Here is a 26,718-nt window from a genome sequence, read left to right as displayed (position 1 = left end):
CTGATATAACTCTGATATAACTCTGATATAACTCTGATACAACTCTGATATAACTCTGATATAACTCTGATACAACTCTGATATAACTCTGATATAACTCTGATACAACTCTGATATAACTCTGATATAACTCTGATATAACTCTGATATAACTCTGATATAACTCTGATATAACTCTGATATAACTGATATAACTCTGATATAACTCTGATATAACTGATATAACTCTGATATAACTCTGATATAACTCTGATATAACTGATATAACTCTGATATAACTCTGATATAACTCTGATATAACTGATATAACTCTGATATAACTCTGATATAACTCTGATATAACTCTGATATAACTCTGATATAACTCTGATATAACTCTGATATAACTCTGATATAACTCTGATATAACTCTGATATAACTCTGATATAACTGATATAACTGATATAACTCTGATATAACTCTGATATAACTCTGATATAACTGATATAACTCTGATATAACTGATATAACTGATATAACTCTGATATAACTCTGATATAACTCTGATATAACTCTGATATAACTCTGATATAACTCTGATATAACTCTGATACAACTCTGATATAACTCTGATATAACTCTGATATAACTCTGATATAACTCTGATATAACTGATATCTGATATAACTCTGATATAACTCTGATATAACTCTGATATAACTGATAACTCTGATATAACTCTGATATAACTCTGATATAACTGATATAACTCTGATATAACTCTGATATAACTCTGATATAACTCTGATATAACTCTGATATAACTCTGATATAACTCTGATATAACTCTGATATAACTGATATAACTCTGATATAACTCTGATATAACTCTGATATAACTCTGATATAACTCTGATATAACTCTGATATAACTCTGATATAACTCTGATATAACTGATATAACTCTGATATAACTGATATAACTCTGATATAACTCTGATATAACTGATATAACTCTGATATAACTCTGATATAACTCTGATATAATACAACTCTGATATAACTCTGATATAACTCTGATATAACTCTGATACAACTCTGATATAACTGATATAACTCTGATATAACTGATATAACTCTGATATAACTCTGATATAACAACTCTGATATAACTGATATCTGATATAACTCTGATATAACTCTGATATAACTGATATAACTCTGATATAACTCTGATATAACTCTGATATAACTCTGATATAACTCTGATATAACTCTGATATAACTCTGATATAACTCTGATATAACTCTGATATAACTCTGATACAACTGATGATATAACTCTGATATAACTCTGATATATAACTGATATAACTGATATAACATCTGATATAACTGATATAACTCTGCTCTGATACTCTGATATTCTGATATAACTCTGATATAACTGATATAACTCTGATATAATGATATAACTCTGATACTGATATAACTGATATAAGATACAAGATATGGATATAACTTGATATAACTCTGATTAGATATAACTAACTGTCTGATATAACTCTGTATAACTGATATAACTCTGATATAACTGATATAACTCTGATATAACTGATATAACTGATATAGCACAAGCATATAACTCTGATATAACTCTGCTGATATAACTGATATAACTCTGATATAACTGATATAACTCTGACTGATATAACTCTGATATAACTGACAAATAATAACTTTGATTTGATATTGATATAACTTATAACTCTGATACAACTCTGATATAACTCTGATACAACTCTGATACAACTCTGATATAACTCTGATATAACTCTGATATAACTCTGATATAACTCTGATACAACTGATATAACTCTGATACTGATATAACTCTGATATAACTCTGATACAACTCTGATACAACTCTGATATAACTCTGATACTGATATAACTGATACAACTCTGATATAACTCTGATATAACTCTGATATAACTCTGATACTGATATAACTCTGATATAACTCTGATATAACTCTGATATAACTCTGATATAACTCTGATACAACTCTGATATAACTCTGATATACAACTCTGATATAACTGATATAACTGATATATAACTGATATAACTGATATAACTCTGATATAACTCTGATATAACTCTGATATAACTCTGATATAACTCTGATATAACTCTGATATAACTCTGATATAACTCTGATACAACTGATATAACTCTGATATAACTGATATAACTCTGATATAACTCTGATATAACTCTGATACAACTCTGATATAACTGATATAACTCTGATATAACTCTGATACAACTCTGATATAACTCTGATATAACTCTGATATAACTCTGATACAACTCTGATACAACTGATATAACTCTGATATAACTGATATAACTCTGATATAACTGATATAACTCTGATATAACTCTGATATAACTCTGATATAACTCTGATATAACTCTGATATAACTCTGATATAACTCTGATATAACTCTGATATAACTGATATAACTGATATAACTCTGATATAACTCTGATATAACTCTGATATAACTCTGATATAACTCTGATATAACTCTGATACTCTGATATAACTGATATAACTCTGATATAACTCTGATATAACTCTGATATCTGATATAACTCTGATATAACTGATATAACTCTGATATAACTCTGATATAACTCTGATATAACTCTGATATAACTCTGATATAACTCTGATATAACTCTGATATAACTCTGATATAACTCTGATATAACAACTCTGATATAACTCTGATATAACTCTGATACAACTCTGATACAACTGATATAACTCTGATATAACTCTGATATAACTGATATAACTCTGATATAACTCTGATACAACTCTGATATAACTCTGATACTCTGATATAACTCTGATATAACTCTGATATAACTCTGATATAACTCTGATATAACTCTGATATAACTCTGATATAACTCTGATATAACTCTGATATAACTCTGATATAATGATAACTCTGATATAACTCTGATATAACTCTGATACAACTCTGATATAACTGATATAACTCTGATATAACTCTGATACAACTCTGATATAACTCTGATATAACTCTGATAACTCTGATATAACTCTGATATAACTCTGATATAACTCTGATATAACTCTGATATAATACAACTCTGATATAACTCTGATATAACTCTGATATAACTCTGATATAACTGATATAACTCTGATATAACTCTGATATAACTCTGATATAACTCTGATATAACTCTGATATAACTCTGATATAACTCTGATATAACTCTGATATAACTCTGATATAACTCTGATATAACTCTGATATAACTCTGATATAACTCTGATATAACTCTGATATAACTGATATAACTCTGATATAACTGATATAACTCTGATATAACTCTGATATAACTCTGATATAACTCTGATATAACTCTGATATAACTCTGATATAACTGATATAACTGATATAACTCTGATATAACTGATATAACTCTGATATAACTCTGATATAACTCTGATACAACTCTGATATAACTCTGATATAACTCTGATATATAACTCTGATATAACTCTGATATAACTGATACAACTGATATAACTCTGATATAACTGATATAACTCTGATACAACTCTGATATAACTCTGATATAACTCTGATACAACTCTGATATAACTCTGATATAACTGATATAACTCTGATATAACTCTGATATAACTCTGATATAACTCTGATATAACTCTGATATAACTCTGATATAACTCTGATACAACTCTGATATAACTCTGATATAACTTAACTATGCCACTTTGTTTACTTTGTCTACACACTCATCTCATATGTATATACTGTACTCGATACCATCTACTGTATGCTGCTCTGTACCATCACTCATTCATATATATATGTACATGTTCCTTATCTCCTTATAACTGTGTATAAGACAGTAGTTTTGGAATTGTTAGTTAGATTACTTGTTGGTTATCACTGCATTGTCGGAACTAGAAGCACAAGCATTTTATACACTCGCATTAACATCTGCTAACCATGTGTATGTGACAAATAAAATTTGATTTGATTTGATTTGATAACTCTGATATAACTCTGATATAACTCTGATACAACTCTGATACAACTCTGATATAACTCTGATATAACTCTGATATAACTCTGATACAACTCTGATACAACTGATATAACTCTGATACAACTGATATAACTCTGATACAACTCTGATACAACTCTGATATAACTGATACAACTCTGATACAACTCTGATATAACTCTGATATAACTCTGATACAACTCTGATACAACTCTGATATAACTCTGATATAACTCTGATATAACTCTGATATAACTCTGATACAACTCTGATACAACTCTGATATAACTGATACAACTGATACAACTGATACAACTAATATAACTCTGATATAACTCTGATATAACTCTGATATAACTCTGATATAACTCTGATATAACTCTGATATAACTCTGATATAACTCTGATACAACTGATATAACTCTGATACAACTGATATAACTCTGATATAACTCTGATATAACTCTGATACAACTCTGATACAACTGATATAACTCTGATATAACTCTGATATAACTCTGATATAACTCTGATATAACTCTGATATAACTCTGATACAACTCTGATACAACTGATATAACTCTGATATAACTGATACAACTGATACAACTGATACAACTGATATAACTCTGATATAACTCTGATATAACTCTGATATAACTCTGATATAACTCTGATATAACTCTGATATAACTCTGATACAACTGATATAACTGATATAACTCTGATATAACTCTGATACAATATAACTCTGATACAACTGATACAACTCTGATATAACTCTGATATAACTCTGATATAACTCTGATACAACTCTGATATAACTCTGATATAACTCTGATACAACTCTGATATAACTCTGATACAACTGATATAACTCTGATATAACTCTGATATAACTCTGATACAACTCTGATATAACTCTGATATAACTCTGATATAACTCTGATACAACTCTGATACAACTCTGATATAACTGATATAACTGATACAACTGATACAACTGATATAACTCTGATATAACTCTGATATAACTGATATAACTCTGATATAACTCTGATACAACTGATATAACTCTGATATACAACTCTGATATAACTCTGATATAACTCTGATATAACTCTGATATAACTCTGATATAACTGATATAACTCTGATATAACTCTGATATAACTCTGATATAACTCTGATATAACTGATATAACTCTGATACAACTGATATAACTCTGATATAACTCTGATATAACTCTGATATAACTGATATAACTCTGATATAACTCTGATATAACTCTGATATAACTGATATAACTCTGATATAACTCTGATATAACTCTGATATAACTGATAACTCTGATATAACTCTGATATAACTCTGATATAACTCTGATATAACTGATATCTGATATAACTGATATAACTGATACAACTGATACAACTGATACAACTGATATAACTCTGATATAACTGATATAACTCTGATATAATTCTGATATAACTCTGATATAACTCTGATATAACTCTGATATAACTCTGATATAACTCTGATACAACTGATATAACTCTGATATAACTGATATAACTCTGATATAACTCTGATATAACTCTGATATAACTCTGATATAACTCTGATATAACTCTGATATAACTGATATAACTCTGATACAACTGATATAACTCTGATACAACTCTGATATAACTCTGATATAACTCTGATATAACTCTGATATAACTCTGATATAACTCTGATATAACTCTGATACAACTGATATAACTCTGATACAACTGATACAACTCTGATATAACTCTGATATAACTCTGATATAACTCTGATATAACTGATATAACTCTGATATAACTCTGATATAACTCTGATATAACTCTGATATAACTCTGATATAACTGATATAACTCTGATATAACTCTGATATAACTCTGATACAACTGATATAACTCTGATATAACTCTGATATAACTCTGATATAACTCTGATACAACTGATATAACTCTGATATAACTGATACAACTCTGATATAACTCTGATATAACTCTGATATAACTCTGATATAACTGATATAACTCTGATACAACTGATATAACTGATACAACTCTGATACAACTGATATAACTCTGATATAACTCTGATATAACTGATACAACTCTGATATAACTCTGATATAACTCTGATATAACTCTGATACAACTCTGATATAACTCTGATATAACTGATACAACTGATATAACTCTGATATAACTGATATAACTCTGATACAACTCTGATATAACTCTGATATAACTCTGATACAACTCTGATATAACTCTGATATAACTGATATAACTCTGATATAACTCTGATATAACTCTGATATAACTCTGATATAACTCTGATATAACTCTGATATAACTCTGATACAACTCTGATATAACTCTGATATAACTTAACTATGCCACTTTGTTTACTTTGTCTACACACTCATCTCATATGTATATACTGTACTCGATACCATCTACTGTATGCTGCTCTGTACCATCACTCATTCATATATCCTTATGTACATGTTCCTTATCTCCTTACACTGTGTATAAGACAGTAGTTTTGGAATTGTTAGTTAGATTACTTGTTGGTTATCACTGCATTGTCGGAACTAGAAGCACAAGCATTTCGCTACACTCGCATTAACATCTGCTAACCATGTGTATGTGACAAATAAAATTTGATTTGATTTGATTTGATAACTCTGATACAACTCTGATATAACTCTGATACAACTCTGATACAACTCTGATATAACTCTGATATAACTCTGATATAACTCTGATACAACTCTGATACAACTGATATAACTCTGATACAACTGATATAACTCTGATACAACTCTGATACAACTCTGATATAACTGATACAACTCTGATACAACTCTGATACAACTCTGATATAACTCTGATACAACTCTGATACAACTCTGATATAACTCTGATATAACTCTGATACAACTCTGATATAACTCTGATACAACTCTGATACAACTCTGATATAACTGATACAACTGATACAACTGATACAACTAATATAACTCTGATATAACTCTGATATAACTCTGATATAACTCTGATATAACTCTGATATAACTCTGATATAACTCTGATATAACTCTGATACAACTGATATAACTCTGATACAACTGATATAACTCTGATATAACTCTGATATAACTCTGATACAACTCTGATACAACTGATATAACTCTGATATAACTCTGATATAACTCTGATATAACTCTGATATAACTCTGATATAACTCTGATACAACTCTGATACAACTGATATAACTCTGATATAACTGATACAACTGATACAACTGATACAACTGATATAACTCTGATATAACTCTGATATAACTCTGATATAACTCTGATATAACTCTGATATAACTCTGATATAACTCTGATACAACTGATATAACTGATATAACTCTGATATAACTCTGATACAACTGATATAACTCTGATACAACTGATATAACTCTGATACAACTCTGATATAACTCTGATATAACTCTGATACAACTCTGATATAACTCTGATATAACTCTGATACAACTCTGATATAACTCTGATACAACTCTGATATAACTCTGATATAACTCTGATACAACTCTGATATAACTCTGATACAACTCTGATATAACTCTGATACAACTCTGATATAACTCTGATATAACTGATACAACTGATACAACTGATACAACTGATATAACTCTGATATAACTGATATAACTCTGATATAACTCTGATACAACTGATATAACTCTGATACAACTGATATAACTCTGATATAACTCTGATATAACTCTGATACAACTGATATAACTCTGATATAACTCTGATATAACTCTGATATAACTCTGATATAACTCTGATATAACTCTGATACAACTCTGATACAACTGATATAACTCTGATATAACTGATACAACTGATACAACTGATACAACTGATATAACTCTGATATAACTCTGATATAACTCTGATATCTCTGATATAACTCTGATATAACTCTGATATAACTCTGATACAACTGATATAACTGATATAACTCTGATATAACTCTGATACAACTGATATAACTCTGATACAACTGATATAACTGATACAACTGATACAACTGATACAACTGATATAACTCTGATATAACTGATATAACTCTGATATAACTCTGATATAACTCTGATATAACTCTGATATAACTCTGATATAACTCTGATATAACTCTGATATAACTCTGATATAACTGATATAACTCTGATATAACTCTGATATAACTCTGATATAACTCTGATATAACTCTGATATAACTCTGATATAACTCTGATATAACTCTGATACAACTGATATAACTCTGATACAACTGATATAACTCTGATATAACTCTGATATAACTCTGATACAACTCTGATACAACTGATATAACTCTGATATAACTCTGATATAACTCTGATATAACTCTGATATAACTCTGATATAACTCTGATACAACTCTGATACAACTGATATAACTCTGATATAACTGATACAACTGATACAACTGATACAACTGATATAACTCTGATATAACTCTGATATAACTCTGATATAACTCTGATATAACTCTGATATAACTCTGATATAACTCTGATACAACTGATATAACTGATATAACTCTGATATAACTCTGATACAACTGATATAACTCTGATACAACTGATATAACTCTGATACAACTCTGATATAACTCTGATATAACTCTGATACAACTCTGATATAACTCTGATACAACTCTGATATAACTCTGATATAACTCTGATACAACTCTGATATAACTCTGATACAACTCTGATATAACTCTGATACAACTCTGATATAACTCTGATATAACTGATACAACTGATACAACTGATACAACTGATATAACTCTGATATAACTGATATAACTCTGATATAACTCTGATACAACTCTGATATAACTCTGATATAACTCTGATACAACTCTGATATAACTCTGATACAACTCTGATATAACTCTGATACAACTGATATAACTGATACAACTGATACAACTGATACAACTGATATAACTCTGATATAACTGATATAACTCTGATATAACTCTGATATAACTCTGATATAACTCTGATATAACTCTGATATAACTCTGATATAACTCTGATACAACTGATATAACTCTGATACAACTGATATAACTCTGATATAACTCTGATATAACTCTGATACAACTCTGATACAACTGATATAACTCTGATATAACTCTGATATAACTCTGATATAACTCTGATATAACTCTGATATAACTCTGATACAACTCTGATACAACTGATATAACTCTGATATAACTGATACAACTGATACAACTGATACAACTGATATAACTCTGATATAACTCTGATATAACTGATATAACTGATATAACTCTGATATAACTCTGATACAACTGATATAACTCTGATATAACTCTGATACAACTGATATAACTCTGATATAACTCTGATATAACTCTGATACAACTGATATAACTCTGATATAACTCTGATATAACTCTGATATAACTCTGATATAACTCTGATATAACTCTGATACAACTGATATAACTCTGATACAACTGATATAACTCTGATATAACTCTGATACAACTGATATAACTGATACAACTGATACAACTGATATAACTGATACAACTCTGATACAACTGATATAACTCTGATACAACTGATATAACTGATATAACTGATATAACTGATACAACTGATATAACTCTGATATAACTCTGATATAACTCTGATACAACTCTGATATAACTCTGATATAACTCTGATATAACTGATACAACTCTGATATATCTCTGATACAATCACAATATCCAATAATGACGAAGCAAAAACAGGTTTTTAGACTTTTCGCAAATGTATTGAAAATCAGCGCTCTGGAGCAGGTTTTCTTCAAGGATCTCTCTGTACTTTGCTCTGTTCATCTTTGCCTCCATCCTGACTAGTCTCCCAGTCCCTGCAGGTAAAAAACATTCCTACAGCATGATGCTGCCACCACCATGCTTCACTGTAGGGATGGTGCCAGGTCTCCTCCAGATGTGACACTTGGCATTCAGGCCAAAGAGTTCAATCTTGGTTTCATCAGATCAGAGAATCTTGTTTCTCACGGTCTGAGAGTCCTTTAGATGCATTTTGGCAAATTCCAAGCGGGCTGTGATGTGCCTTTTACTGAGGAGTGGCTTCCATCTGGCCACTTTACCAATCAGGCCTGATTGGTGTAGTGCTGCACAGATGATTCTCCCATCTCCACAGAGGAACTCCGGAGCTCTGTCAGAGTGACCATCGGGTTCTTGGTCACCTCCCTGACCAAGGCCCTTCTCCCCCGATTGCTCAGTTTGGCCGGGCGGCCAGCCCTGGGAAGAGTCTTGGTGGTTCCAAACTTCTTCCATTTAAGAATGATGGAGGCCACTGTGTTCTTGGGGAGCTTCAATGCCGCGGAAATGTTTTGGTACCCTTCCCCAGATCTGTGCCTCGACACAATCCTGTCTCTGAGCTGTACGGACAATTCCTTCGACCTCATGGCTTGGTTTTTACTCTGACATGCACTTGTCAACTCTGGGACTTTATATAGAAAGGTGTGTGCTTTTTCAAATCATGACCAATCAACTGAATGTACCACAGGTGGACTCCAATCAAGTTGTAGAAAACATCTCAAGGATGATCAATGGAAACAGGATGCACCTGAGCTCAATTTGAGTCTCATAGCAAATGGTCTGAATACTTATGTAGAGTCTCATAGCAAATGGTCTGAATACTTATGTAGAGTCTCATAGCAAATGGTCTGAATACTTATAGAGTCTCATAGCAAATGGTCTGTCTCTGAATACTTATGTAGAGTCTAGCAAATGGTCTGAATACTTATGTAGAGTCTCATAGCAAAGGGTCTGAATACTTATGTAGAGTCTCTCAAATGGTCTATAGCAAAGGCAAATGGCAAATGGTCTGAATACTTATGTAGAGTCTCATAGCAAAGGGTCTGAATACTTATGTAGAGTAGCAAATGGTCTGAATACTTATGTAGAGTCTCATAGCAAAGGGTCTGAATACTTATGTAGCAAAGGCTCTGAATACTTAGGTTCCTGTTTTTTACTTTTGAATACATTTGCAAACATTTCTAAAAAGCTGTTTTTTTTATTTGACCTTTATTTACCTAGGAAAGTCCGTTAAGAACACATTCTTATTTACAATGAAGAACAGTGGGTTAACTGCCTTGTTCAAGGGCAGAACGACAGATTTGTACCTCGTCAGCTCGGGGACTCGATCTTGCTACCTTTCAGTTACTAGTCCAACGCTCTCACCACTAGGCTACCCTGCCGCCCCATTAGTCATTACGGGCTATTGTGTGTAGATTGATGAGGATTTTTTTTTAAATAACAATTTAGAATAAGGCTGTAACATAACATAACAAATGTGGAAAAAGTCAAGGGGTCTGAATACTTTCTGAAGGCACTGTAACTCTAAGGACTCACTCGGATCAGCAGTAGATGCCAGGTATAGCACGCTAGACATTTAAAGGTAATTTCCCATTGAGCCGACAAAATGCAGCGTTTATCTGTGAATGCAGTCTCCGCTAAAGTGGGAACATTACATTTAAATGGTGCAATAGTGGACAAAGTGCAATTGGGGATAGAATCCTAAGCCTAAGTGATTTAAGTCAACTCAATGCCTGTTTATCCTCCAATGGTCATATTCAAACTACGGACCAGGAGCCTCATCCGGTACCATACTTCCTGTGACTCTGAACGTCAGCTCATCTCATCAACAACACCACTTCCTGTGACTCTGAACGTCAGCTCATCTCATCAACAACACCACTTCCTGTGACTCTGAACGTCAGCTCATCTCATCAACAACACAACTTCCTGTGACTCTGAACGTCAGCTCATCTCATCTACAACACAACTTCCTGTGACTCTGAACGTCAGCTCATCTCATCGACAACACAACTTCCTGTGACTCTGAACGTCAGCTCATCTCATCGACAACACAACTTCCTGTGACTCTGAACGTCAGCTCATCTCATCAACAACACCACTTCCTGTGACTCTGAACGTCAGCTCATCTCATCAACAACACCACTTCCTGTGACTCTGAACGTCAGCTCATCTCATCAACAACACAACTTCCTGTGACTCTGAACGTCAGCTCATCTCATCGACAACACAACTTCCTGTGACTCTGAACGTCAGCTCATCTCATCAACAACACCACTTCCTGTGACTCTGAACGTCAGCTCATCTCATCGACAACACAACTTCCTGTGACTCTGAACGTCAGCTCATCTCATCGACAACACCACTTCCTGTGACTCTGAACGTCAGCTCATCTCATCGACAACACCACTTCCTGTGACTCTGAACGTCAGCTCATCTCATCGACAACACCACTTCCTGTGACTCTGAACGTCAGCTCATCTCATCAACAACACCACTTCCTGTGACTCTGAACGTCAGCTCATCTCATCAACAACACAACCCTGTGACTGACTGAACGCCAGCTCATCTCATCAACAACACCACTTCCTGTGACTCTGAACGTCAGCTCATCTCATCGACAACACCACTTCCTGTGACTCTGAACGTCAGCTCATCTCATCAACAACACCACTTCCTGTGACTCTGAACGTCTGTGACTCTGAGCTCATCTCATAAAACACACTTCCTGTTAACTCTGAACGTTTCAGCTCATCTCATCAACAACACCACTTTCCTGTCAGCTCACTCATCAACAAACGTGACTCTGAAGCTCATCTCATCAACAACACAACTTCCTGTGACTCTGAACGTCAGCTCATCTCATCAACAACACCACTTCCTGTGACTCTGAACGTCAGCTCATCTCATCGACAACACAACTTCCTGTGACTCTGAACGTCAGCTCATCTCATCAACAACACAACCACAACAATGTCCCTGACAATAAGGTGCACAATATACTGTAAGGCCGACATGTTTCCCCTTTGACCTCTGCACCATGAACTAACTCAGAGGCAACCTTCTAAATAACCAGTAGGCTCCAATACTGAACCTCACAATTGTGTTGAATGTGGCCTGTTAAATCGCACTGTAACTAAATCTTCGGTTTTAACAAAAACTCCAACATAAATCACGCAGCAGATTACAGTGGGGCAAAAAAAGTATTTAGTCAGCCACCAATTGTGCAAGTTCTCCCACTTAAAAAGATGAGAGAGGTCTGTAATTTTCATCATAGGTACACTTCAACTATGACAGACAAAATGAGAAACAAAATCCAGAAAATCACATTGTTGGATTTTTTATGAATTTATTAATGAACAACAACACCACAGTAGTCCATACTCACACCACCACCACAGTAGTCCATACTCACAACACCACCACAGTAGTCCATACTCACAACACCACCACAGTAGTCCATACTCACACCACCACCACAGTAGTCCATACTCACAACAACACCACAGTAGTCCATACTCACAACAACACCACAGTAGTCCATATTCACAACCACAACACCACCACAGTAGTCCATACTCACAACACCACCACAGTAGTCCATACTCACAACAACACCACAGTAGTCCATACTCACAACAACACCACAGTAGTCCATACTCACAACAACACCACAGTAGTCCATACTCAGAACACCACAGTAGTCCATACTCACAACACCACAGTAGTCCATACTCACACCACCACCACAGTAGTCCATATTCACACCACCACCACAGTAGTGCATACTCACACCACCACCACAGTAGTCCATACTCACACCACCACCACAGTAGTCCATATTCACACCACCACAGTAGTCCAGTAGTCCATATTCACACCACCACCACAGTAGTCCATACTCACACCACCACCACAGTAGTCCATCACATTCACACCACCACAGTAGTCCATATTCACACCACCACCACAGTAGTCCATATTCACACCACCACCACAGTAGTCCATATTCACACCACCACCACAGTAGTCCATATTCACACCACCACCACAGTAGTCCATATTCACACCACCACCACAGTAGTCCCACCACACCACAGTAGTCCAACACCACAGTAGTCCATATTCACACCACCACCACAGTAGTCCATACTCACAACAACACCACAGTAGTCCATATTCACACCACCACCACAGTAGTCCATATTCACACCACCACCACAGTAGTCCATACTCACAACACCACCACAGTAGTCCATACTCACACCACCACCACCACAGACAAGCAGGGTGGATTGTTGACTATTGTCACTGTAACAAACCTTTTCTCCCTCGGTGACGCCGTGTTTACATAGACGATCAGAAACTCAGCTATGCTGTTGTTATTATAACAGACAATGGTTGGATTGCATTTTACAGCACACTGCACTCCTGTGACATCTCACGTTTCACAGAGACTCATGTTCATTCTACTCACTCTATCGATTGTTTACCTGCTGGGGATAAACATTCCACAGATCTAGGACCAGCTCACCAACCTCAAACACTAACCTTAACCATTAACCATTCCAATAGAATATCTCTCCTCTCTCTGTCCCATGATCATGTGACCAGTGAGCAAGGTCATGTGATGTGACATTCCACATTCCATGTGATCCCTGGTGACCTAGTTGACATGGTGCCCAGCTACAGCGGAATCCAGCTCGCCCGGTGACTGTTACTAGGTTACGCAGCGGTGAGGTGGCAGGCTTTCCTGAGTTCAGGGAGTGCATTGTGTTGATATTGATGCTGAGGATTAACAAAAGTAACACGTTACATTACTATAAAGTAAGGTGTTATATTACCATAAAGTAAGGTGTTATATTACTATAAAGTATTGTGTTATATTACTATAAAGTAACACGTTATATTACTATAAAGTATTACGTTATATTACTATAAAGTAAGGTGTTTTATTACTATAAAGTATTGCGTTATATTACTACGAAGTAACACGTCATATTACTATAAAGTATTGTGTTATATTACTATAAAGTAAGGTGTTATATTACTATAAAGTATTGTGTTATATTCCTATAAAGTATTGTGTTATATTACTATAAAGTAAAGTGTTATATTCCTATAAAGTAAGGTGTTATATTACTATAAAGTATTGTGTTATATTACTATAAAGTATTGTGTTATATTACTATAAAGTATTGTGTTATATTACTATAAAGTATTGTGTTATATTACTATAAAGTATTGTGTTATATTACTATAAAGTAAGGTGATATATTACTATAAAGTAAGGTGTTATATTACTATAAAGTATTGTGTTATATTACTATAAAGTATTGTGTTATATTACTATAAAGTAAGGTGTTATATTACTATAAAGTAAGGTGTTATATTACTATAAAGTAAGGTGTTATATTACTATAAAGTATTGTGTTATATTACTATAAAGTATTGTGTTATATTACTATAAAGTAAGGTGTTATATTACTATAAAGTAAGGTGTTATATTACTATAAAGTAAGGTGTTATATTACTATAAAGTAAGGTGTTATATTACTATAAAGTATTGTGTTATATTACTATAAAGTATTGTGTTATATTACTATAAAGTAAGGTGTTATATTACTATAAAGTAAGGTGATATATTACTATAAAGTAAGGTGTTATATTACTATAAAGTAAGGTGTTATATTACTATAAAGTATTGTGTTATATTACTATAAAGTAAGGTGTTATATTACTATAAAGTAAGGTGTTATATTACTATAAAGTAAGGTGTTATATTACTATAAAGTAAGGTGTTATATTACTATAAAGTAAGGTGTTATATTACTATAAAGTAAGGTGATATATTACTATAAAGTATTGTGTTATATTACTATAAAGTAAGGTGTTATATTACTATAAAGTAAGGTGTTATATTACTATAAAGTAAGGTGTTATATTACTATAAAGTATTGTGTTATATTACTATAAAGTAAGGTGTTATATTACTATAAAGTAAGGTGATATATTACTATAAAGTATTGTGTTATATTACTATAAAGTATTGTGTTATATTACTATAGGTGTTATATTACTATAAAGTATTGTGTTATATTACTATAAAGTAAGGTGTTATATTACTATAAAGTATTGTGTTATATTACTATAAAGTAAGGTGTTATATTACTATAAAGTATTGTGTTATATTACTATAAAGTAAGGTGTTATATTACTATAAAGTAAGGTGTTATATTACTATAAAGTAAGGTGTTATATTACTATAAAGTAAGGTGTTATATTACTATAAAGTAAGGTGATATATTACTATAAAGTATTGTGTTATATTACTATAAAGTAAGGTGTTATATTACTATAAAGTAAGGTGTTATATTACTATAAAGTAAGGTGTTATATTACTATAAAGTATTGTGTTATATTACTATAAAGTAAGGTGTTATATTACTATAAAGTAAGGTGATATATTACTATAAAGTATTGTGTTATATTACTATAAAGTATTGTGTTATATTACTATAAAGTAAGGTGTTATATTACTATAAAGTAAGGTGTTATATTACTATAAAGTATTGTGTTATATTACTATAAAGTAAGGTGTTATATTACTATAAAGTATTGTGTTATATTACTATAAAGTAAGGTGTTATATTACTATAAAGTAAGGTGTTATATTACTATAAAGTAAGGTGTTATATTACTATAAAGACCCCATATTCCTATACGACACTACTTCTGTCCAGGGTAAGTAGGGCTTCACAGCATCACTGTTGGACAGCAATGAGATTGATACCATCTCTACAGTAAGCCTGTTTACACCCTTGACTGTAGGACTAATGGAAGCTACATGTACTGTAGGACTAATGGAAGCTACAAGTACTGTAGGACTAATGGAAGCTACAAGTACTGTAGGACTAATGGAAGCTACATCTACTGTAGGGCTAATGGAAGCTACAAGTACTGTAGGACTACTGGAAGCTACATCTACTGTAGGACTAATGGAAGCTACATCTACTGTAGGACTAATGGAAGCTACATGTACTGTAGGACTAATGGAAGCTACATGTACTGTAGGACTAATGGAAGCTACATGTACTGTAGGACTAATGGAAGCTACATGTACTGTAGGACTAATGGAAGCTACATGTACTGTAGGACTAATGGAAGCTACATGTACTGTAGGACTAATGGAAGCTACATCTACTGTAGGACTAATGGAAGCTACATCTACTGTAGGACTAATGGAAGCTACATGTACTGTAGGACTAATGGAAGCTACATCTACTGTAGGACTAATGGAAGCTACATCTACTGTAGGACTAATGGAAGCTTCATGTAATGTATGAAAAATGGAAGCTACATCTACTGTAGGACTAATGGAAGCTACAAGTACTGTAGGACTACTGGAAGCTACATCTACTGTAGGACTAATGGAAGCTACATCTACTGTAGGACTAATGGAAGCTACATGTACTGTAGGACTAATGGAAGCTACATGTACTGTAGGACTAATGGAAGCTACATGTACTGTAGGACTAATGGAAGCTACATCTACTGTAGGACTAATGGAAGCTACATGTACTGTAGGACTAATGGAAGCTACATCTACTGTAGGACTAATGGAAGCTACATGTACTGTAGGACACATTGAGTACACATTGTTGATTCCCGCTGGGGTCATGCATATGAAATTGCATACACACACTACACGCTTTTTTCCTCGTGGTCTCTCGGACGTTTCACAGTTTTACTGTAGCCGTGAACTAGCTCACCTGATTGAAGTAGTCAAGGGCTTGATCATTAGCTGATGATTAGTTGACCAGTTGAATCAGCTGCTAGCTGTGGAATAGTTTAAATCCATGGACAGGCTTGTCCCCAAGGAGAGGTTGGAGAAAGGCTGTGCTAAATGACATGTTTGTGTTCACATGACTGTAACTATTTAAGAACCTCCGTGCCCGGCATCCTATCCCCACCTTCCCTACCCTACCACCAGGACCCCCTCAACCCCCTGGGACCTTTGCCCACCGCAGCTTCTCTCCTGGGTCCAGACCTGGAGTCACAGCCCCCTGATGGCCCTCAACCCCCTGGGACCCTAGTCTACCACAGCTTCTCTCCTGGGTCCCTTGCCCACCACAGCTTCTCTCCTGGGTCGAGACCTGGAGTCACAGCCCCCTGACGGCCCTCAACCCCCCTGGGTCCCTTGCCCACCACAGCTTCTCTCCTTGGAGCCTTGCTTACCACAGCTTCCCTACTGGGACCCTTGCCCACCACAGCTTCCCTACTGGGACCCTTGCCCACCACAGCTTCCCTACTGGGACCCTTGCCCACCACAGCTTCCCTACTGGGACCCTTGCCCACCACAGCTTCTCTCCTGGGTCCCTTGCCCACCACAGTTTCTCTCCTGGGTCCAGACCTGGAGTCACAGCCCGCTGACAGTAAATACAGTGGGGCAAAAAGTATTGAGTCAGCCACCAGTTGTGCAAGTTCTCCCACTTAAAAAGATGAGAGGGGCCTGTAATTTTCATCATGGGTACACTTCAACTATGACAGACAAAATGAGGGAGAAAAAATCCAGAAAACCACATTGTAGGATTTTTAAATGAATTTATTTGTACCTATGATGAAAATTACAGGCCTCTCTCATCTTTTTAAGTGGGAGAACTTGCACAATTGGTGGCTGACTAAATACTTTTTTTGCCCCACTGTATATATATATATGACAATGACTCACCTCCAGGCCTGCGTCTGTGATGGTGGACCTCTTCAGACTGACCGACTTCACCCCTTTCTTGGATAAGGGGTAGTTATCAATGAACTCACAAATGTCCAGGTCTGAAACTCCCACCAGACAGAACGCCTGGAACCCCCTGAGAGCGAAGGCCTGCAGGCTGACAAACTCCTTGTCTCCGCCAGGGAGCAGGGCGTACAGCTCCTTGGCGTGGAGGATGGGCGTGACACCCTCCCAGAACTTAGACTGGTACAGCACTTTCCTCCAGGTCCTACACACCTGGGCCAGGACACACTTCTCAGCCGTGGTGAAGTACCACAGCAGCCTGTTGAGCAGCTTCTCATCCAGGGCCAGCTGGCGCTCCAGGGGCGGCAGAAGGGCCAGAGGCAGGGTGAGGGGAAGGTGAGGCTTGGGGAAGGTGAGGGGGACCTGGCGCAGCGGGGGTTTGAGGGCCGTCAGGGCGCTGTGGTCCAGGTCTGGACCCAGGAGAGAGGGACCCAGGGGGTTGAGGGGGTCCAGGTGGTAGGGTAGGGAAGGCGGGGGTAGGATGCCGGGCACGGAGGAGGACTGGCACAGGCGGTTCTTGGCGGCGGGCGTGCCCTTGGTGATGCTGGCGCTGCCCAGACCGTTGGGCTGAGGGGGGAGCTTGACCATGCCGTTTCTCGGGACACACGGAGACTTCAGCTCGCTGGGGGTCGACATATTCAACATTGGGAACCTAGGAGGAGAGAGAGAGAATTAATACATGGTAAACATTGGGAACCTAGGAGGAGAGAGAGAGAATTAATACATGGTAAACATTGGATCAGACAGAGAGAGAATTAATACATGGTAAACATTGGGAACCTAGGAGGAGAGAGAGAGAGAATTAATACATGGTAAACATTGGGAACCTAGGAGGGAGAGAGAGAATTAATACATGGTAAACATTGGGAACCTAGGAGGAGAGAGAGAATTAATACATGGTAAACATTGGGAACCTAGGAGGAGGGAGAGAATTAATACATGGTAAACATTGGGAACCTAGGAGGAGAGAGAGAATTAATACATGGTAAACATTGGGAACCTAGGAGGAGGGAGAGAGAATTAATACATGGTAAACATTGGGAACCTAGGAGGAGAGAGAGAGAATTAATACATGGTAAACATTGGGAACATGGTAAACATTGGGAACCTAGGAGGAGGGAGAGAGAATTAATACATGGTAAACATTGGGAACCTAGGAGGAGAGAGAGAGAATTAATACATGGTAAACATTGGATCAGAGGGAGGGGGGGGTGATCTGGCCCTCATACCATCATTGGCTACCTAATCATCCCCGGCCTCCAATTGGCTCATTCATCTCCCCTTCCACTATTCACCAGGTTGTTCCTGTGAATGAGACTGTGTTCTCAGTCAACGTACCTGGTTAAATAAAAATCTATTTAACACATTGTCTATGGACCTGCCTGTCTGTCACTCAAGGGACTGAGTAGATAAACACCACTGGGCAGTTCTTATGTAGATAGCTGAGCCGCAGACTACTGGGTTTCCCAAAAACCTGCGTGCTTGATGTTGGAGAGCCTCGCTCTTATGTACAATATAGCCTGCACTGAAACAGACACGATTTCTGGGCAAACAAAGCATTCTTTTCGTTTGAATAATTCACAGAACACTTGGCGACACTCCTTGGCAGGCTTGCACTGGAAATAGAACAGAGCGGTTGTTTATAGTGGCAGAGGCCTATATCTAAGCAAGCATCCCTACTAGGCTAGCCTACAATATTACGTAATGCCGATGGCACAGTAGCACAGCAGTGAGTTACAATAGGACGTGTTTTTACTCCGAATAAAGATACCAAGGCCAAACATAAACAGTTTAAAACGATGGCCGACGCTGAGAGGTGGAACGTTTTGCTCCGGATCAACAATCATCGCAGATAAAATAAACTCTATGCATCCTTCATTGTCAAAACCTTCAGATGCAGTCGGCATCATTATTCATATCGACAAGTATACAATTAATAGCATTCCCGTCATCAAATAGTGTCTATGACTGCCGACAGTAACCTAGGCTATAGGATTCACCATCAGACGTTAGCCTTGGGCTTTTACAAACGGATCGGATATTAAACCCATTTCACTCTGCTTGTGATCGGTCCAATATTCGGTTTGTGCTGCACGCGACACATATCGGTGTAATAGAGCTGTACCGGGAATAAGCGATGCGGCAGCAGAAAAGCTAACCGAAGGAAGGGATGGCTATTCTCCCGTCCCTTCTCGTCCTCTCTCTCTCTCTCCCTCCCGCTCTCTCGCACCGCTAAACAAAAAATAAATAGCATTGCAGTGCTCCGGCCAGCATGAATCTGCTTTGCACTGCTCTTACCTTTAAACTGAACCCCGTCACTTCCCCCGTTTGACCCGAAGCCTCGCAAGTCTTTCACCAAACGGAGGTCTATTTTATCGCCCGCATCACCATACTACCAGCAGCATCCACAGGGAATGGCGGAGAGCGGGGGATGTTATTGAATTGTTGTAGCGACGACGCGATGCGAATCGTTTCAAAGGTGCATCATTTCGTATCGGAAGCGACGAGGACAGAATAAGAGGGAATATGCGTGAAATCGGGACGATGTGTTGTCCTGTGTTGTTTGTTCCATCGGCGCATCACTCCACGGTGTCAGCGGATATAAATATGTGGTGCGTTCGAATCAGTGTCGGAGAGAGAGAGAGAGAGAGAGAGAGAGAGAGAGAGAGAGAGAGAGAGAGAGAGAGAGAGAGAGAGAGAGAGAGAGAGAGAGAGAGAGAGAGAGGAACGAGAACCCTGTAAATAGAAACCAACATGACATCGCCTGGCTCACTGACATCAGCGAAACTCAACAGAGGAGAGGAAGAGAGGAGGCTGAGGCGGTACTCTATCCCTCTCCCTCTCTCTCGCTCTCTCTCTGTCTCTCTCACTGTCTCTCTCTCTCTCTCTCTCTCTCTCTCTCTCTCTCTCTCTCTGTCTCTCTCACTGTCTCTCTCTCTGTCTCTCTCTCTCTGTCTCTCTCTCTCCCTCTCCCTCTCTCGCTCTCTCTTTCGCTCTCTCTGTCTCTCTCTCTCCCTCTCCCTCTCTCGCTCTCTCTCTCTCACTGTCTCTCTCTCTCTGTCTCTCTCTCTCTCTCTGTCTCTCTCTGTCTCTCTCTCTCTCTCTCTCTCTCTCTCTCTCTCTCTCTCTCTCTCTCTCTCTGTCTCTCTCTCTGTCTCTCTCTCTGTCTCTCTCTCTCTGTCTCCCTCTCTCTCTCGCTCTCTCTTTCGCTCTCTCTCTCTCTCAATTCAATTTCAGTTCAAAATGTTTCCCATGCTTTATTGGCATGGGAAACATGTGTTTACATTGCCTGGGCAATTGAATTGAACAAAACTGAGAACACAAAAACGGATTAGAAATGAACAGCAAACATTTCACTCCCTAATGTTCTAAACAGATCAAGACATTTCAAGTGTTATATATTATCAGTAATGTTGTTTTAGCAATGTGCAAATAGTTATAATACGAATAGTAGGGAAGATAAATAAACAGATTAATATTGGTGGTATTTACTTCCCCCTCTCTCCCTCTCTCTCTCTCTCTCTCTCTCTCTCTCTCTCTCTCTCTCTCCCTCTCTCTCTCTCTCTCTCTCTCTCTCTCTCTCTCTCTCTCTCTCTCTCTCTCTCTCTCCCCGCCCCCCTCTCTCTCGCTCAAAAGGAGCCCGGGGTGCACCAAACACCCCAACAACAAATCATTCATTCACCCCCACTGAACGACTCATAACCTAACCTAAACTGCACTGTGGTCTAACATGAAGATACATCCGTCCAACTGTACACAAGGTCAACAGAAATGAGACGTTCCTTTAGCCGACCATGTACAGGCCGACAAAAATAAGCCTATATTTTCTGTTAAAAGCCTGCCTGCCAGTCTAGCTGCCTGTCTGGCCTGTACATGTAGGCATTCCCAAATACAATATGCTTTTCATTGGCATTGCTACGGAATGGCCCGCAACATGTATCACACCGCAATAACTAACTACATGTTTACCAGCAAGGGAAGTGAACGGTTTGGATCCACAGAGTAGATCTATTAGTATCAACTCATAACACAGAGTAGATCTATTACTGACTATCAACTCATAACACAGAGTAGATCTATTACTGACTATCAACTCATAACACAGAGTAGATCTATTACTGAGTATCAACTCATAACACAGAGTAGATCTATTACTGAGTATCAACTCATAACACAGAGTAGATCTATTACTGACTATCAACTCATAACACAGAGTAGATCTATTACTGACTATCAACTCATAACACAGAGTAGATCTATTACTGAGTATCAACTCATAACACAGAGTAGATCTATTACTGACTATCAACTCATAACACAGAGTAGATCTATTACTGACTATCAACTCATAACACAGAGTAGATCTATTACTGACTATCAACTCATAACACAGAGTAGATCTATTACTGACTATCAACTCATAACACAGAGTAGATCTATTACTGACTATCAACTCATAACACAGAGTAGATCTATTACTGACTATCAACTCATAACACAGAGTAGATCTATTACTGACTATCAACTCATAACACAGAGTAGATCTATTACTGACTATCAACTCATAACACAGAGTAGATCTATTACTGACTATCAACTCATAACACAGAGTAGATCTATTACTGACTATCAACTCATAACACAGAGTAGATCTATTACTGACTATCAACTCATAACACAGAGTAGATCTATTACTGACTATCAACTCATAACACAGAGTAGATCTATTACTGAGTATCAACTCATAACACAGAGTAGATCTATTACTGACTATCAACTCATAACACAGAGTAGATCTATTACTGAGTATCAACTCATAACACAGAGTAGATCTATTACTGACTATCAACTCATAACACAGAGTAGATCTATTACTGACTATCAACTCATAACACATCTCAAAACACAGAGTAGATCTATTACTGAGTATCAACTCATAACACAGAGTAGATCTATTACTGAGTATCAACTCATAACACAGAGTAGATCTATTACTGAGTATCAACTCATAACACAGAGTAGATCTATTACTGAGTATCAACTCAAAACACAGAGTAGATCTATTACTGAGTATCAACTCATAACACAGAGTAGATCTATTACTGACTATCAACTCATAACACAGAGTAGATCTATTACTGAGTATCAACTCATAACACAGAGTAGATCTATTACTGACTATCAACTCAAAACACAGAGTAGATCTATTAGTATCAACTCATAACACAGAGTAGATCTATTACTGACTATCAACTCAAAACACAGAGTAGATCTATTAGTATCAACTCATAACACAGAGTAGGACTATCAACTCATAACACAGAGTAGATCTATTACTGACTATCAACTAACACAGAGTAGATCTATTTGACTATCAACTCAAACACAGAGTAGATCTATTAATCAACCCGGCACAGAGTAGATCTATTACTGACTATCAACTCATAACACAGAGTAGATCTATTAGTATCAACTCAAAACATAGAGTAGATCTATTACTGACTATCAACTCAAAACACAGAGTAGATCTATTACTGACTATCAACTCAAAACACAGAGTAGATCTATTAGTATCATCTCAAAACACAGGGATCTATTAGACTATAGATCTATCTATGACTATCAACTCATAACACAGAGTAGATCTATTAGTATCAACTCAAAACATAGAGTAGATCTATTACTGACTATCAACTCATAACACAGAGTAGATCTATTACTGACTATCAACTCAAAACACAGAGTAGATCTATTAGTATCAACTCATAACACAGAGTAGATCTATTACTGACTATCAACTCAAAACACAGAGTAGATCTATTAGTATCAACTCATAACACAGAGTAGATCTATTACTGACTATCAACTCATAACACAGAGTAGATCTATTACTGACTATCAACTCAAAACACAGAGTAGATCTATTACTGAGTATCAACTCATAACACAGAGTAGATCGTGATATCAACTCATAACACAGAGTAGATCTATTACTGAGTATCAACTCATAACACAGAGTAGATCTATTACTGACTATCAACTCAACAGAGTAGATCTATTAGTATCAACTCTCAACACAGAGTAGATCTATTACTGAGTATCAACTCATAACACAGAGTAGATCTATTACTGACTATCAACTCAAAACACAGAGTAGATCTATTACTGACTATCAACTCAAAACACAGAGTAGATCTATTACTGACTATCAACTCATAACACAGAGTAGATCTATTAGACTATCAACTCATAACACAAGTAGATCTATTACTGAGTATCAACTCATAACACAGAGTAGATATATTACTGACTATCAACTCAAAACACAGAGTAGATCTATTAGTATCAACTCATAATACAGAGTAGATCTATTACTGAGTATCAACTCATAACACAGAGTAGATCTATTACTGACTATCAACTCATAACACAGAGTAGATCTATTACTGACTATCAACTCATAACACAGAGTAGATCTATTACTGACTATCAACTCATAACACAGAGTAGATCTATTACTGACTATCAACTCATAACACAGAGTAGATCTATTACTGAGTATCAACTCATAACACAGAGTAGATCTATTACTGAGTATCAACTCATAACACAGAGTAGATCTATTACTGAGTATCAATATATAACACAGAGTAGATCTATTACTGAGTATCAACTCATAACACAGAGTAGATCTATTACTGACTATCAACTCATAACACAGAGTAGATCTATTAGTATCAACTCATAACTTACAGAGTAGATCTATTACTACAGTATCAACTCATAACACAGAGTAGATATATTACTGAGTATCAACTCATAACACAGAGTAGATATATTACTGACTATCAACTCATAACACAGAGTAGATCTATTTACTGACTATCAACTCATAGCACAGAGTAGATCTATTACTGACTATCAACTCATAACACAGAGTAGATCTATTACTGACTATCAACTCATAACACAGAGTAGATCTATTACTGAATATCAACTCATAACACAGAGTAGATATTACTGGTATCAACTCATAACACAGAGTAGATCTATTACTGAGTATCAACTCATAACACAGAGTAGATCTATTACTGAGTATCAACTCATAACACAGAGTAGATCTATTACTGAGTATCAACTCATAACACAGAGTAGATCTATTACTGACTATCAACTCATAACACAGAGTAGATCTATTACCGACTATCAACTCATAACACAGAGTAGATCTATTACTGAGTATCAACTCATAACACAGAGTAGATCTATTACTGACTATCAACTCATAACACAGAGTAGATATATTACTGACTATCAACTCATAACACAGAGTAGATCTATTAGTATCAACTCATAACTTACAGAGTAGATCTATTACTATCAGTATCAACTCATAACACAGAGTAGATCTGTGCCTATTACTGAGTATCAACTGGCAACACAGGAGTAGATCTATTACTGACTATCAACTCATAACACAGAGTAGATCTATTACTGACTATCAACTCATAACACAGAGTAGATCTATTACTGACTATCAACTCATAACACAGAGTAGATCTATTACTGACTATCAACTCATAACACAGAGTAGATCTATTACTGACTATCAACTCATAACACAGAGTAGATCTATTACATGACTAATCAGCTCATTGGCACAGAGTAGATCTATTACTTGACTAATTTAACCTAAGTAACACAGAGTAGATCTATTAGTAACAACTGCACACAGAGTAGATCTATTACTGAGTATCAACTCATA

General features: G+C 36.1%; 1 protein-coding gene across 2 annotated transcripts in view; it reads right to left on the bottom strand.

Annotated features, from left to right (window-relative positions):
* Nucleotides 1-21,629, bottom strand: part of LOC124019470 (F-box/LRR-repeat protein 16-like) — a 48,303-nt gene extending 26,674 nt beyond the window's left edge. Inside the window, exons 1-2 of one of the 2 annotated variants that reach the window (XM_046334815.1) lie at nt 21,252-21,629; nt 18,891-19,605 (exon numbers count right to left, since the gene is read on the bottom strand). In XM_046334815.1, coding sequence (XP_046190771.1) covers nt 18,891-19,598 — 708 coding nt within the window. In that variant the 5' untranslated portion in view covers nt 19,599-19,605; nt 21,252-21,629. Of the gene's footprint in view, nt 1-18,890; nt 19,606-21,078; nt 21,174-21,251 lie in introns of those variants that run through there. The other variant, XM_046334816.1, reaches the window with a different exon arrangement.
* Between the last annotated feature and the right edge of the window lie 5,089 nt (nt 21,630-26,718).

The sequence above is a fragment of the Oncorhynchus gorbuscha genome, unplaced genomic scaffold (genome assembly GCF_021184085.1).
Source record: "Oncorhynchus gorbuscha isolate QuinsamMale2020 ecotype Even-year unplaced genomic scaffold, OgorEven_v1.0 Un_scaffold_606, whole genome shotgun sequence".
NCBI classification, from domain to species: domain Eukaryota; kingdom Metazoa; phylum Chordata; class Actinopteri; order Salmoniformes; family Salmonidae; genus Oncorhynchus; species Oncorhynchus gorbuscha.
Note: the sequence above shows the minus strand (reverse complement) of the source record. Positions and strands in the feature narration are given on the sequence as shown.